We start from the raw sequence: 15,726 nt of genomic DNA on the forward strand, positions 1-15,726 counted from the left end.
CTAAATCCTTGACATTCTCTTAGGTGTACATGTATGTGCCTGTAGAACGTGTGTGTGTGCGTGTGTGTGTGCGTGTGTCTGGGCAAGGCAAGGCAAGACAGCACCATAACTCCAGGGAAAATGGAGGAGGTGACTGCGAGTCACCCACTTACTCACTGGCATATACTGTGGGAAACCTGTATTTTGTGGTTTTGAAGAGCACTTGCTTTTTAGACAAGGCAGGCAAGGAGGCAGACAGCCCCTTCTGATTAACAAATTTATCACTTACAGCTCCTGTGTAAAACCAACTGAGTGTCAACCCCAAAATGAAGAGCTGCATTGGAAATCGCACCTAAGTACAGCAGGTGCTGAGCTGGCAGTTTCACAGAAGGTTGTGAAATTTGATCACACAATGGGAAATAGAGCCACTCCTTGAGGGCAATATCTGGAAACATAATGGGGAACCACCCTTCAAAGGTGATCTGTGTAATAATGGGGCTTAGAAACACTTTCTACCTGCTTTGCTTACAAAATGATGAACGTTTTTAATAGTGTTACTGGGTTTTGCACAAGCACACTATATTTAGCTGCACCTCAACTACTCCTGTGTTCAGACACACCCAGGGCAATAAACTGCCCAGTGCATACTTGCTACTACCATCACTTCAAGGTGGAAACTATTAATGAAATTATCTGTTCTGCTGATACCCTGACATTATTGTTGACTTCTCTGTCTCCAGATGACAGCTTTTCACCCCTGTTCTTCTGGGAGCTAAGCATCTGTACATCCCCCTTGTGTAACTTTCACTGCAGCCCTTTTCTGGTAAGTCGCTAACCTTGATATACTCATATATGCTAATGAACATGGAACACCCAGTGTTATTGCATTGGCCCCATGACACTCTGTGCTACTTGATGTCTCTCTTCTTTCTTCTTGAGATTGCCATAAAGATTGCACCTGTGCTCCTGCATGTAGTTATGCACACCACAGCCTCTGAATAATGTAGACTAATAGAAAAGACTTCAAAGAATCATAACACACTTTTAAAGGGCTGGAAGGAGAGGCTGATGGGATATGTTATAAGAATGCTCTATTTCCTGCTTAGCTAAGCAGTAATTTAGAAGGACATGTAAACTCTGGGCAAGTGTTTCAAAGAAAACAAAAAGCAAACAAAAGCTATGCACAGTGCCCTGATGCTGTAGACAAAGAGCAAAGAAGGGAGAGGCTTCCAGCAAATCATCTGCTTGAGTTTGTCATTTTTGGGTGCTCAGACACAGGATGAGCAGGGTAATGAAAATATTTAGACAGATTTATGTTATTTGATAGAGGTAAATGCAAAAGGAAAGAAGGTGAGTGAGTGGTTTAGCAGTGGCCTGAGCAAGTCATTATGTGATTGAAATCAATTACCCAGGAGCTCATTAGCAAAAGAGAATAAATGCCTTTCCTTCTCGTGCTGTGGATAGTTTATTGGATCCCTATCACATGTCAAATCAAACACTATCTTTCAAAGCCGCTGAAGGATTAATACCAAACTGTTCTTCCTGAGTAGGTGATTTTTCAGAGCAATGAAGCCATGAATGCAAAGGGAATCAGTGAGCAGCAGACACAAGAACTGTCTTGACAGTTGGAACTGGAGATAAACTACTGCAGGTCAGTGAATTCTAACATCTCATAAATCACATGTACACTGCACTCTGTCCTTGTCACCTCATAATTACCATAGAGAAAGAAAGAAGATTCTGAAGAGCATGCATGCTATTTTAGAGTGAAATTCACCCATGTTCACTCTCATTGAACCTGTAGGGTTCAAGTGGGACTTCAGAAATGCAATAGACTTTGGGCAGGCAACAACAAAACAAAGCATTTAGTGCAGGGTTCAAGGGCACCTATTGTATAACTGGTGTGTCTGAGCCCATTTATGGCACTAAGTGCTTGATTTGACAAAGTGTCTTTGGATATTCTAGTATCTTTGTCAGTTCAGTCATTAGGAACTGCAAGTCAGTTCCAGCAGAATAAGATTAAATATTTAACAGTATTAGAGGCTTTTGCAAAGGAAGATCTTGGGTTTGAGATCCCAAGAAAATTGGACTCCTAATAATGAAGTAATGATTACTTTAACAATAAGAGTAAATCAATTATGTTAACTTCTCTGATGATTTAAAGATATTTTAAGTAAGCCCACACACAAGCAGCTGGTACATGGAAGACAGAAGCACTGATATATAATGGGAAAATTCTCCATAACACAGGGGTACATAAAAAAATCTTTAATTCAATCATGTATATTTTAGGACACAGGGATTCTCTCCTTCTCAAAAGAATATTGCTCTTCTTATCATGACCTCACAAGCTGTAATCTTACATAAATAACAATGGGAGAGACATTCTAGGAATAAAATGGTCTTTTACATTCATAAGTGGACTGCAAATAAATACATTTCAAAGTAATATAGTGGGCTGACAATATGGGACTTGTCTGTAATCATACAGCACATGTCTTGCTGGGAATGCCCACAGAGAATTTAACAGTCATATACATCTTGAACACATACACAGCAGACTGTATACTCATCAGGATTAGGAGACCAGCAATGTACAGTCTCTTCTTTATATACACACTTCTCTTCTTTCTTGCTGCAGATTTCACATTCTGCAGGAGGAACTGGAAAAACAGTGTAGCACTTGGGGAAAATCTACCCTTGCAGAGACAGAAAACCTGAAGATACCTGGGACAGTTGGAAAGCCAAAGGTTACCTTTTCTAGGGTAACAAAATTGCCAGCTAAACAGCACTGTTAGGCAATTTTATTGCTGTTATCAACGGAGTGATTTTGCTTGTAGGTGGCTTGTCCTTTTCCACAGAGCAGGCCTGTCTCTTAACCAGTGCCTTGGCAAAACACACGTAGATGATAGTCTTGCTCTCGCTGCAGTTCCAACAGAAACTGTGTTGCTTTCGTGCCTCTCCATATTACGGGCATGTACCTGTCTTATTTGCCCAAGATGGGAAAGTTTGCAGTTGGAACAAAGATGAAGCCCAGGTGTTGATGGCTAGATTTATCGTCAGAACTCCTAGAATGTTGAGTACAAACCCAGATTTGGCCTGGAATTATAAAAGAGAAAGGTTACAAGCTGAACTGAGTTCTTTTTAATTCCTTGATGATTAGGGTTTTGTGTATGGTTAGGTTTTATCTTTGACCTTTTTTACAAGTCCATCATAACTCCATCCAATTACACCAAAGTTGGTTTTCTTCACAAATATAATTTGTATTAGGGAAAAATGAGTTTCCTTTGGATAAAACTAGAAGTTCTGAAATCCTTTTAATCCACTTTTGTGGGACTTTCTCTTCTGACCTGATGTCTGTCTCTAATGTTACTTTGGACTTCTTGGATCAATCATGGGTTAGAAAAGTTATCAAGAGACATGGTATCCTTGTCAGTCTTACCCTAATATAGTGAGAAAGGGCATCAGGGCAGCCTAGTGACATGGGCTGGCCTTTCCCCTTGTACCTGCAGGACTGTCCAGGTGGTTGGACTCTCACATCTCTATGATCTACCTTTGTCCTTTTCAATCAGTTAGACATTGTCATTTCTCATTGACAGCAAGATCTTACTGGAAGATGTTCAAGAGGCCTTGCCTTTTCTTTAAAAGCTCAAGGGCATCTTTGTAAGTGCTACTGTTCTTTATAATGATGAAAATTCTGAAAAGAATGGGCTTTCACTCACCATATCTATCACTTTGAGCTGTCCATAGGAGAAGACAATAGCATTAGGAGGAGTGGCCACTGGGAGCATGAATGCCAACGATGCAGAAAGTGTACAGGGCAGCATGACATAGAGTGGATTGAGGCAGATCGCTTCAGCCTGTGCAAGGAGGGAGAGCAAATATGATGGTTTTGATTGATAGACAAACCCACATAGAAATCTTTTGGCAGAGACTGTATTTGTTACGTCAGAAACCTCAATCTTTTACAAACACTGCAGCCACTGAAACGTTGGTTCTGCTTTAGCAAATTCCAGCCAATGTCTGTATGCAGCAAATGCAAGAAGTGATTTTGTGGTCAGTGCTTTGTGTTCCTGATGGTGGAATCTGATCACTCCTGCAGCATAAATTAATAATGGTTGTACTCCACTCTAAAAGCAGGAAAAAATGTTGCTTCAAACTGGTTAAGAACAAAACTCTGTTATCAGAGGAATCAGGGTAGCCCAAGCTCTGAAGGTGAGTGGTTTAGGGGTGAGACTGGTGCCTATGCAAACAGATCTTGGTGGAGCTTATTGCAGTTTCTGTGTGGAACCAGCTTTTCATGCTGCAGAACTGTGTCTACCCCAGCAACAGGAATCTGTGAAAATGCAAAAATCTGAATTAGGTCATAAAGCCTGACTAATGCTATCACCTTCAGAGACTTCTGGAAGGCCAGTGGTGGGAGTGAAATACAGTAATGGAATGTTGCAGGGAAGCAAATGCTGCTGCTGGTGCTGTCTCTATGCAGAACAAATAGGAAAAAACAAGTACAGCTGGCAGTGACCTCATGAGGTTGTTTAGGCCAGAAGGCAAAGTCTAATATGTCAATGAATTTAATCCCTTTATTTTTCAGCAGCCATGGTTTTAGAAGGGTTGAACTGAGCACAGTGTGTGTGAGTATATATGCATCCACATGCATATATGTACATTATAAATCTTGTATTCCTGATCAGATACATGAATCAGTGCTTGGCTGTGTTAGCCAGCTATTTATAATTGAGCAGATATATGCTTGGGAAAGAGTTGAAAGCTGTTGTTATAAGAGTGTTTTGAAATGCTGGAACTTACCATTGAAGCCAGAATAGGGAGGAAGAGGGTGGTGGTGGCCACATTGCTGGCACACTCAGTGAAAGTGGCAATAAGGAGACACAACAGGAGAGCAATAGCTGGGTGAGGGATTTGCTGCAGAGGACTCAGTTTGCTTCCTAACCATGAGGACAGATGAGACTCCTGTAACAGAGGAAAGAGGTTTGTCAGGACAGTAGGCTGGAGAGGAAATAGCCACATCACAGACCAGTTACATTTCTCATATTGATTCTACCTTCCCTTCTTACAGGAGCTCTCATGCAAACTGCTTTCTGTAGAACAAGTAAAAGGCAATGCTCATAGATACAATCATTTGGTAGGTTAAATAACAATAAACATGCTTTCCCTTGCAAAGAATTTAAAATAAGAAAAAGGTACTGCATTATAGTATGTTATTGATGGCAAATAATTATTTCTCTGGTCAAGTCATTATTGCACATGATCAACATTCAGGTCTTTTTGTTTTAATCTAAACATTTTTATCTGCTGCTGAAGGTTCTCCAGCTAGCTCTACATTTGTCTTCTAATTTAATTTAAATCCTATTTCCATAAGTAGTTAGTTTGAAATAGTTTGGAGGCCCATCCTGGGCACATCATCTCCTCATTCTTTCCACATCAGTTAAGGTTTATTTAATAAAACTTTCAATGTGTTGGGGTAGTTTCTTAATCATCCACTCTTCTAGAAACACAGTTAATGTGCTGCCTGGATTGGTAGTACCATCCCAGTTGCACAAGCAACAATAAGGATTTGTTCTCATCACAGGATTCCTCCTAAGGAAGTCTGTCCTACTGCCACTAGCTGAGGAGATGCATGTTTAGTGCTACCAGCATGCCCTCTTGTGTTCTGGGAGAGCACTCGTGGAAAGCAAGATGGAAAACACCCAGGAAGACACAAATACCAGGTAAGCAGAGGAGTGTTACCTCGCTGCCTTTAGCTAAGGCAAAGCCACCTCCCAGCAGAAACACAATGTTCCATGGCATTTTCTGGTGAACTACTTTCCACTCCAGGAGAGCTGGGGGTGCTTGGATCCTTGGCTTGCTGCCTAAAACCCAGAAAGATTTTGTAAGCCATTGTTGCATCCTCCAGAGAAAAGAGAACTTCCTGGAGGGAGGTGAGTTTAGTCTGAACATCAGGAAACACTTCTGCCAGCAAGATCCAAGTAGACTGGAATTATCTCTTAAAGCAATCATCAACAAAGATTTAAAACTTGACTTGCAAAAATACTGATGAGTGATCACAGTATCACACAGTATCACAGTATGCTAGAGATTGGAAGGGACCTCGAAAGATCATCTAGTCCAATCCCCCTGCTGGAGCAGGAACACCTAGATAATGTTACACAGGAATGTGTCCAGGCGGGTTTTGAATGTTTCCAGGGAAGGAGACTCCACAACCTCCCTGGGCAGCCTGTTCCAGTGTTCCGTCACCCTCACCGAGAAGAAGTTTCTTCTCAAGTTTAAGTGGAACCTCTTGTGTTCCAGTTTGTACCCATTACCCCTTGTCCTGTCATTGTTTGCCACTGAGTAGAGCCTGGCTCCATCCTCGTGACACTCCCCCTTTATATATTTATAGACACTTATAAGCTCACCCCTCAGTCTCCCCTTCTCCAAACTATAGAGACCCAGCTCCCTCAGTCTTTCCTCATAAGGGAGATGCTCCACTCCCTTAATCATCTTAGTTGCCCTGCGCTGGACTCTCTCCAGCAGCTCCCTGTCCTTCTTGAACTGAGGGGCCCAGAACTGGACACAATATGACACAATATGATGTGATGTGTAGCTGCTCCAAAAGGCATCGTAGAGTACAGGTAAGAGGGATGGAAAAGTATGGCAACATATCTGGTAAGTCATGTATTCTCTCCTGAAGACTCCAGCAGCTTTTACAGATGTGTGTACTAGTGTCCAGAACGTTGCTGGGATAAGTGTTTCCTACTTAGTTAAATTACAAAACCAGAGAACTTTCATTAGCTATGTGCCTTGCCTAGCCTAAAGCATTACAGCTATGCAGGAAGAGCAGTTTGAATTCTTGTTTAATGTAAACGTACCTGTTTGGTCATTGCCTCTGAAACTGATTGACACGTCAGAAGGGATGATGAACAACAGAACCGAGATGAAGATGGCAACTGTAGCATCAGTGACATAGCTGCAAGAGGTCAGGCAGATATTCAGTTCAGCTCTGTTCTCATTTTCATTAAATCTAGCTTACTTTATTCAAAGTGAGGAGGAGAAGGGGTTATACCTCGTATCATTTTTGTTGAACAGAACTGTTGCCCAGCCTGGGATGAAGCCAGGATCTCTTGTAAACCAGAGCACTACCAGTAGTACAAAAAGGACCAAAACTGCTATTTCTGCAAATTTCATTGAGCCCAATTTCTTGCTCTCTTCCTTGATAATGTCATAGGCCTGTTGCTCCTTTGCCTTTGCAGAGGCATTTGCAGCACACCCAAAGTTCTCATGAAAACTAGAAGAAGATGGACAAGAAATATCAGAAATTTGCCAGATATCCTTAAAGGTAAGAATCCAAATGTAATACATGATCATATTGTCTTTTAGATAGAAGTATTTATATATGCATATAGAAATCATATATATCATCACATCAGCAGCCATAGGTGTTGGATAGTAACTGCATTGTACTGTGTATTACCATGATGACCAGAGAGAAGCTTTGGGCCCCTGAAAACTCATCCTCTACAGACAGGCAGGGGTGCTATATGGACACATGGGGAAATAATGGCAATGTTGGTCTGAGTGACACGACTACGTGATCACCAGGAAGTAAACAGTTGCCAAGCTTTTTAAAAATGATGGAAAAGGAGAGTTTTAAAAGTGGAATTTCCAGCTGAAAGTGGTGGTATTACATATTTCAGGTATTACAGCACTCTTTCAATTTAAAAGAGAGGAGGATGGGGATAATCCAAAAGTGATAGGCTAAGTATTAAAGTGGTAGGCAATGCAAGCTGGTGGTATGGGGTGATTAGCACTGGGAATGGCACAATACGAATCCTCTAGGTCTGGAGCAACTCTTGTCACAAAGGTATTTACCAAGTGTAAGTAGAAATTAAATTCCTGGTTTGAAGCACAGCAGTCTTTCAGGGCCTGAAAGCAATGCTGCAGAACAGGTTGTATGCAGTTATAACTTCATGTTGTCATCTACCAAGTGTACTTAGCAGGGGTTTGATCAGATTCCTCAGAGGCAAAGTTACAGTATTTTAATAGATACTTAGTATGCTGCTCTGGTAGTGTCTGTTGTATGTGAGGACTTGTCACTTCTGTCTGACTTTCAAGCGTAAGCTCATCACTAGTCTTCCGACATGTAATGAATACTTGATAACAGGCCTGTCAGCTGTAATACAGTGTGTGAAGGGTACTTACTTAAAGCCCAAGTACAGTATCAGCAGCCAAATCCACGTCAAAGCCAGTAACAAGATCATGGTGGGGAAGGCAAAGGAGAACCAGGAGGCAAAGTTGACGATATTGCCATTTTTAGGAAAGAGCCTGTGGAATGCAGATGGCTGTTAGCATCCAAAATTCTGCACTCTTCTGTATTTAATGATTCAAAAAAGCAGAGGTACTGAGACCCACTAAGGAAGACAAGCTGACTTCCGAGAAAGTTACCAAATGGGTATTTTCCTTCTCTGTGTTGGCTGGAAGTCAGCTGTGGCAGAATGATGCACTTTAATGGGTATGTAACCCCAAATTCAGCCAGACTTACTCATCAACTTGTCCTTGCAGTATCAGATTTGGTGTTGTCCCAGTTAGAGTTGCAATCCCTCCAATACTGGCTGAGTAACAAATAGAGAGAGACATTCCCTTGCTGAGTTTCTTGTGTTTCTCCTCTAGCAGACTTTCATTTCTCTTTCTGTCTTCCTCGACTGTCAGGGCATAACTATTACCTAGGTCCCAAGACAAGAACAAAAGTGTTACAGGAGCTAGATTGGGTAGGAAAAGATCTTGTGCCTGCATAATTCAGTATTTCAAGGCTAGGACACAATACACAAAAAATTCCAGGAGGTACAACAGAGCCAGAGGAGTTGGACTGAAGAGAACTTGTTCTGTACCAGCACCTCACTCCTGGCACTGAGATTTGCATTTTGAGTTGTCTCAAAGAGGGGAAGAAGGCAAGACAGCTGGTAAAGAGAGATTGTTGTATGATTGCATATCTTTGGATTAGAAACATCATTTTAATCTCTACCCTTCTGGCATGAAATTTTCCCTCAGGAATTTCCTATTATCTGATAAGTTACACAGTAGATAACAATTGAACTAATATAACTATAGAGGGAAATATCAAACCTAATATAAAGGCTTCCAGTAAGTGAGAATTTACACATTTTGCTGTTTTGTTGATTAATTATCATCTTTTCATCTTTTCAATCTGTTTGTAACTTCAGCAAGTCAGTTGATCTTAATGTGCTTTTGTCTGGTTCATGGAAGAGCCTCTTAAATGCCATTGGATGCAGTCAGAATGCTTTGGGTACATTCTTCCTTCAGAATTTACTAACAACTCTAATGACAGTGAAGAAGGCCTCAGGTCATCCTCCATTACCCCAAAGAGAAAACCACCTGTAACCCACTCACCTTTTCCCTCTGTTTCTTTGGAGCTACCTGGCTTAGTTGACTCTTCCTGCAGTTCAAAGGCTTTATTGATCTTTTCAGATGTTTGGCCAGGTGAATTAGACCCTGCTTCTGACTTGTGCAACTGTTCCAGCACTGCTTGTGCTATTGGGACCATCATGGCAGTGGTGGCAGTATTGCTGATCCACATGGACAGGAAGGCAGTCACAACCATGAAGCCCATGAGAAGTCTGACGTGAAAAGGTTTGGAAAAGTCAGTTCAGAACTCAGCTCTGTGATGCCCTTTCTTCATTGCAAAGCTTTGCTTACAAAGCTTTTGGTCTGGAAACTGCTTAGTAACTCACACCCAGTACTTCCTCCTACCCTGGTCTGCTCTGGGAATGACACAGGAAGATTTCACAGTTTCAGCCAGTTATGTTTTTACATTCTTAGCACTAGGAAAGGGGAAGCTGGGAGCTTGAAGCAGTTTATCCAGTCAGTGTCCTGCTTATTCTACATGCTTCTGAGGAAGACATTCCACCTAAACAACACATATTAATGTATTATCATGTATTTCGAAGAGGAAAGCTGAATTTGAGCCCAAGTGGCAATCAGTTTAAGCCGTAAGGAAGATGATCTCTCTTTTTTTTTTGGCATTTTATCCCCTCTATTATTTAAGATTTTCTTCATATAAAATTCTAATCCATGTTTCAGTATTACTCTGTTATTTGTCTCAAAATTATTCTTTAGATGAGACGTAGATTATATATCAGATGAAAAGGGTTTTATCTGTATGTGTTTTTATTCTATTGCTTTGTAATTTCCTTCACTATTCCCTCTTCTTATGATCTGAGACAAATTAAATAGAGCCATGAAGCCTCTGCATAGCTTAAACTTCTAGTCTGGTAAACATTTGTTGTTTTCAAAACAAGCATCCCCATATTTCCTCTTCTCTCTCAGTTAGAGTATGTTTTTGTGTGGAGTCTTTCCTGACTGTCTAAAGCTGTGCTTCTGGCCAAGCCCAGCAGCACCCTTGTCTTTCTGGCACTGACTTATTGCTATTTCTCCACCTAAAGCCATTTGGCATTCCAGAAAGACACACCAGGTCTGTAACACATCAAAGGATCCCCATTTGCAAGGTCTGCTCAGGCACTGACTCACTTGGACTGTAGAAAAGCATTTGTAGGATACAGTTTGCAGATTCACATGGGAGACGATGGGCAACTAATGCCATAAAGTCCTTTATCCCACAGTGTTACTCACAGGGCTGGTCTCACACCAGTGATAAGCAAGACCCGCAGAGCAACGCGTTTGTGTAGGTTCCAGCGCTCAATAGCGATGGCCATCAGCAGTCCCCCAATGAAAAGCATATTGCTGTCCTTCAGGTACTCCCGGCACACCTGTAACATGGAACAAGGGAGAGAAAACAGTGACAAGGAGCCAAGAAAGAAGGCATCTTCTGAGGGAGGATCTCGTTCTGGAGACATTAGCATGGAGTAACTATGGATTGCATCTCAGCAGTGGATTTGCTTTGATTCAGATTAGCAGCTCCACCAAGAGTTCACTCTAGGCTCATGCAAGTCCTGTTCTATGGAGAGGACAGATAACTGCTGTGTATCAGAAGTGCCATTTGCTCTTCTTTGCTCTGAAAATCATGTTAGAAATAAACCCCAAACAAGCTGACCAGCAAGCACACAGGCAAACATGTATAGAGTATGATTTCTTACTGTTGTTGAATCCATGATATTCATCAATGGGAAGAACAGGACAGGGAGGAGAGCTGTGACAGCCAACGGCAGCACTTCCATGCACCAAAACAGTGCCATCACTATGATAACATAACCACATTGGGCCTCCTGACAGAAGAAGAGTACATGAAATCAGAACAGACTGTACATCTTACTTAAGCTTTGAGAAAGCAACAGCCCATAACTATATTCATTGCCTGACAAAGGGGTTAGAGAAAATGTTATTCTCTGTCTTCCCCTCCTATCTATCCTCCTACCTATGCAGATCATAATCAACTGACAAGCAATTCAACAACCTTGTGAGGAAAAGATGGGGGCCTCCAATGGGGAAAACAAAGAACCATAGGAAAAGAAACAAACTGATGACTTTGAACCCTTCATGATAAGGCTTAGCAGTCCCTGCACAGGCTTCGGGATTTTGCTGATGGAGGTGCAGAAACAGGTACTGAGCCAGCCAAGGTTCCCCACCTTTTTCTCCACGTGTTTCAGGACATGGCTCAGGTGAACCCCAACTCATTTCAACAGCCTGGATTCCTTGTACCTTAAATACCTTTATCTGTTCTTCACTGGATTTTTAGCTTAGTACAGACTTTGAAAGGCTCACTGACAAACCAGTCACAGACCAGTTTCAGCTTCCACTGACTATCCTTTGAAGGAGGTATGATCCCTTATTCCATGTTCCTCGTTCTGAGAAAACACTTTAATTCTTTGGAGAACCACTCCAAGCTTTATATACAAATATTTAACTTGGTCCCTATACACTAGATAGCTTGTCACAACCAGTTTTCACATAGATGAGCTGATGAAGAGAGTAAGGAAAAGTTAACACTGCAGGTTACAGTGTTTTCCTCATTTTGCAACTGGCACAATAATAAGTACCTGCAGATCCAAAGGAAGAAAACAGTGGTTGTGTGGGCTTACATTAAGGGTGGGCATGAATGAATGAATGAAATTCATATGAAATTGATCTCACCTGAATGAAAATGGAGTGATGCTAAGTAAGGAAACCATTAATGAAGAGATGGACATTGTAATGGTGAGATTACAGAGGATTAAACTGAGGAGCTAAGATAATGCCTGCCTGCAGGATCAAACTTGTGATGCTTTAGAACGTGCTGAGGACTTCTGGACATGGCCTGGAAGTTATGGAGCTGGTGAAGGGGAAGGATGAACAGGGAGGCTGAGAAGTCTGGAGGAAAGAATAAGATCACAATCTAGGTGGTAAATTACCAAAGCTGCAGGGTTGGAGAAGTAAACCTGAAAGAGATTAATGAAGAGATGACAAGATACCTTTCTGAGCCTTATTTTTGAATGACAGCATTCAAAACCTTAACTACACATCCTATCAAACACTTAAAGCAATTTTCAATATTGATGATCCTTTTTTCTCCCATTTTTCACCCTAACAGACACCAGTGGATGTCTTTTGAGAGACCCTGGCAGGGCTTTGGAACATATATTGTAGGCCCAGTGCTATTCTCCTCAGCCTGCTGTGCACAGGCTCCCAGGAGAAGCTGGAACAAGGCTTTTCACATGACCAGTTGTCCTGTAATGACATTTCTCTGTCATTAGACAAAATCTTGAGCACTGTTTGCTCTCATTTGTAATAGTTTAGTGCCCAAAGCTGTCATTATAGCACAGGTTAATAGCTCAACAGAAGAGAAAAATGTGAAATTCCACTCTGTAGTTTGTGTGCTCACAACCCCTCCTGCTGAGGCACCAGCTTTTCCTGCTTAACATACCACAATGCACAACCCCAACACAAGAAACCTTCTTACAGATTGCAAAGGGAAAAGTCCAGGACAGTTTGACTTTATTGTGTTATAAGTGACTACCTAGAAACCAAAGAGAGTCATTTTGAAAGAGAAACTGAACCAAAACATTTCATAGGCAATACAAAGGACTCATTGTATGGTAACAATGACTCCAGCAAGTAAGTTTGAACTCGTGGCCTCAGGATAAAGAAAACCCATCTCTCTCCTTCTGGCTACTTAAAACTGTTCTGAGCCACATCTCTTTAACTTCAGGAACCCTTTTGGCTATGGAATGTTAACTAGCAAAATAAGATTCTTTTTCCTGTTTTTTCTTCTTAGTAAGTTTAAGTGATACTTTAAGCTATTTTCTTTGCATAGCATGAGAATAAGAGGGCACTCCTCATCAGTTACCACATTTCTCCTCAAGCCAGTGCCATGCTCTCATTCTTGCTTGCAATCCATAGCTGCAAAGTCTCGGATAACATAGCTCCAAAAAGACTGCTGTGAGGAGGGAAAGGCTTTGGGACAGGCTGCATGAAAAGACAAGGAAGAACTCCTGGAGTGAGGATGGAGCCTGGCAAAGGAGACTAGAAACTGCGAGTCAGCAGGGATTTGGGGGCAAGCAGAGACCCAAGGAAAGAGCTGGGATTTGACGTCCAAAGAGCAGTGACAGGAGAGGTAGATTGAGACTTACTAATGCTGGGACTGCAATAAAAGACCTGAAAAGCAGAGATTAGATCTGTCTGCATGAAGAGATTGGGAGGCTGAGGAGTAAGTCAGAGCACTGGCAGTCTGCCTGCTCAGCACACTGCATTTGAGTGATCAGTGCCTCAGAAATACCTCAACAAATGCTACAGGGATTTGGAGTTAAGGAAGGAATTCTAGGCAAAGTGTCTTCTGAAGCTGGACAATTTCAGTTTTAAATCACTGTTTGGAAAGATTCTTATAGGAATATGCTAAAGAAAGAGTGAAATATTTATTACTTCATCCTCATGTATCAGAGTACCTTGTTCTTCTGACCAAGGAAAACGCCTCTTCTACCTGGCAGTGACAACAAGGGAAAAAAATGAAAGGAAAAAACAAAATATGGACTGCATTCTTTTAGGAAATCAGAAGGGGAATTAAAAATTGAGCCTTAAATTGTGTCTTAGGTTCACACGTATGAACTTCAGCACAGAAAGCCCTTTGCTACATCAGGCAGAAGCAAAGCAAAAGCCACAAAATCACTTGTCACTGAGCATTCTTCTAGAATATGCTATCACAGATGTATCTGTTTATCCATCTACATCCCATGGCTTCTATATTCCTTCACTACCAGTAGTCAAAGGAGTCTGCTCAGCAAACAAAAAAGATCTTCAAGCCGTAAATGAAGTGCCTCTGCGGAAGGATCTGTATGTTCTCAGCTCTGTCATTTAAAAGGAACAACTCTAAGGAGAGATTTGGAGATCAAATTCAATTTAAGAGGTCTTACCTTGGTAGGGACAGCCAGAGGCAGGGGAAGAAACAAGAGGGGTATAAGCACCACAAGCAGGTATTTCTTGCAGGCCAGGATAATCTGCAAGAAGCGCGGCATGGTGCTGGAGCTGGCCCAGTGCTGAAGGACCCTAGATCTGCTGCTGGAGGCTATATAAACACTTGGGAATATTAACCATTGACCTCGGGAGGTTGGGTGTTGTTTTTGGAACTGTAATCGGAGAAAGAAGGAAGAGAACAAAGAAGGGAGGAGACAGCAGAAAAGTGTCAGACCAGGTACTTTCTTCAGACAATCTTCCTGATAACTGCTAAATCCAGTAGAGAATTAACTCCTTGTGGACCAAGTAGGTTTATTAACAGCATCCTGAAATGAACTATGCTTTTTAATGAACACTAATGTCTTGTCTAATGCCTTCTTTGAGTAGGTACTGTTATTTCTTCTACAAAAAGAGAAACTGCTCCTTCATAATAGCTTGAAGGTCTGCAATACTCAAAGTGTAGAGCTTAGAAAGGTCAAGAAGCATTATATACACATCACTGTATTCACTGAGAAGTTCTTTGGGTAGCAAACCCCCACTAGAGCAGAGCTTCCAGCACCAAATGCCACATCAAGTCCCCATGGAGAAAGGGACTCACAGTCCTCCCCACCTGAGAGCAGGAGCACCCATCCTTGTGTATTACAGCCCTCATGACAATCCCTCTTTCTTCTACTCATAAGAGCAACCAGGGAAATACTAAGGTTTGGTCAGAACCCAAGCTCCCACCTGGCAGCCCAGTAGGTTATAAGTCAGGCTTAGGGACAGAGAGGGAACCCTATACTCTGATGTAGCCTGTTGTATCTCAGTGGATTGGGAAAGACTTGGCCACAGTGAATCATAGGCTGGGGTTTCTTAACCTTGCTCTTGCAGGTCTATAGACACAGCTTCGGTAGCCTGCAGGGTGTCCTGGGCAGGGAGGTGAGTGCTAAATGATGAACAGTTCTTGGTCATTTTAGCAAGAAACTCTCCAAATCCAAGCAGTGAATTACTTGGTTCTGTGAATATCCAGGAGTGGAACTAAACTTTCCAGTCCCAAAGGGGGTGTCGTGTTAATGTCACTTTGATGCCTTTGTTTGGTAGATCAAGCAAATGCATACTTCAGATAATGATGATAACATTTCCGTTTTATTGGTATAAATTGTCTCAGCTCTGTTTATAGCTTACTCAAGCAGAGAGGAGCACAGACATTAGGTCATCTGATGTCAACACCACAAAGAGCTTCTGCTCTTTCCCTCTCTCACCCCTTTTCTGCCAGGGCTTGTGATTGAAAACCAGTGAGGTTTCAGCAGCCAACTCACAGCTCTCTTGCAAACTTGATTTAGGCATACTGCTCACAAGAAACAGCATCATATAACT

At 41.8% G+C, this 15,726-nt stretch overlaps 1 protein-coding gene and 1 long non-coding RNA gene across 5 annotated transcripts in view; one reads left to right on the forward strand and one right to left on the reverse strand.

Annotated features, from left to right (window-relative positions):
- LOC130605356 (uncharacterized) overlaps positions 1-5,712 on the forward strand; it is a 46,733-nt gene extending 41,021 nt beyond the window's left edge. For 2 of the 4 annotated variants that reach the window (XR_008973668.1, XR_008973670.1), the window contains exons 3-4: positions 720-802; positions 1,530-1,925. This is a non-coding gene — a long non-coding RNA (uncharacterized LOC130605356). Of the gene's footprint in view, positions 1-719; positions 1,926-5,053; positions 5,087-5,566 lie in introns of those variants that run through there. The other 2 variants (XR_008973669.1, XR_008973671.1) reach the window with 2 other exon arrangements.
- On the reverse strand, positions 2,233-14,529 carry SLC13A2 (solute carrier family 13 member 2). Its single transcript, XM_057420779.1, has 12 exons — positions 14,331-14,529; positions 11,085-11,213; positions 10,621-10,757; positions 9,382-9,608; positions 8,516-8,696; positions 8,176-8,298; positions 7,040-7,261; positions 6,842-6,943; positions 5,725-5,842; positions 4,786-4,947; positions 3,702-3,839; positions 2,233-3,078 (listed from the first exon to the last, which is right to left on the reverse strand). The coding sequence occupies exons 1-12, from the start codon at positions 14,430-14,432 to the stop codon at positions 2,947-2,949; spliced, it is 1,773 nt and encodes a 590-aa protein (XP_057276762.1). The 5' UTR covers positions 14,433-14,529; the 3' UTR covers positions 2,233-2,946.
- Positions 14,530-15,726: the final 1,197 nt, after the last annotated feature.

The sequence above is a fragment of the Pezoporus wallicus genome, unplaced genomic scaffold, assembly GCF_028554395.1.
Source record: "Pezoporus wallicus isolate ANWC-B61680 ecotype Strahan unplaced genomic scaffold, APGP_CSIRO_Pwel_v1 contig_14787, whole genome shotgun sequence".
NCBI classification, from domain to species: Eukaryota; Metazoa; Chordata; class Aves; order Psittaciformes; family Psittacidae; genus Pezoporus; species Pezoporus wallicus.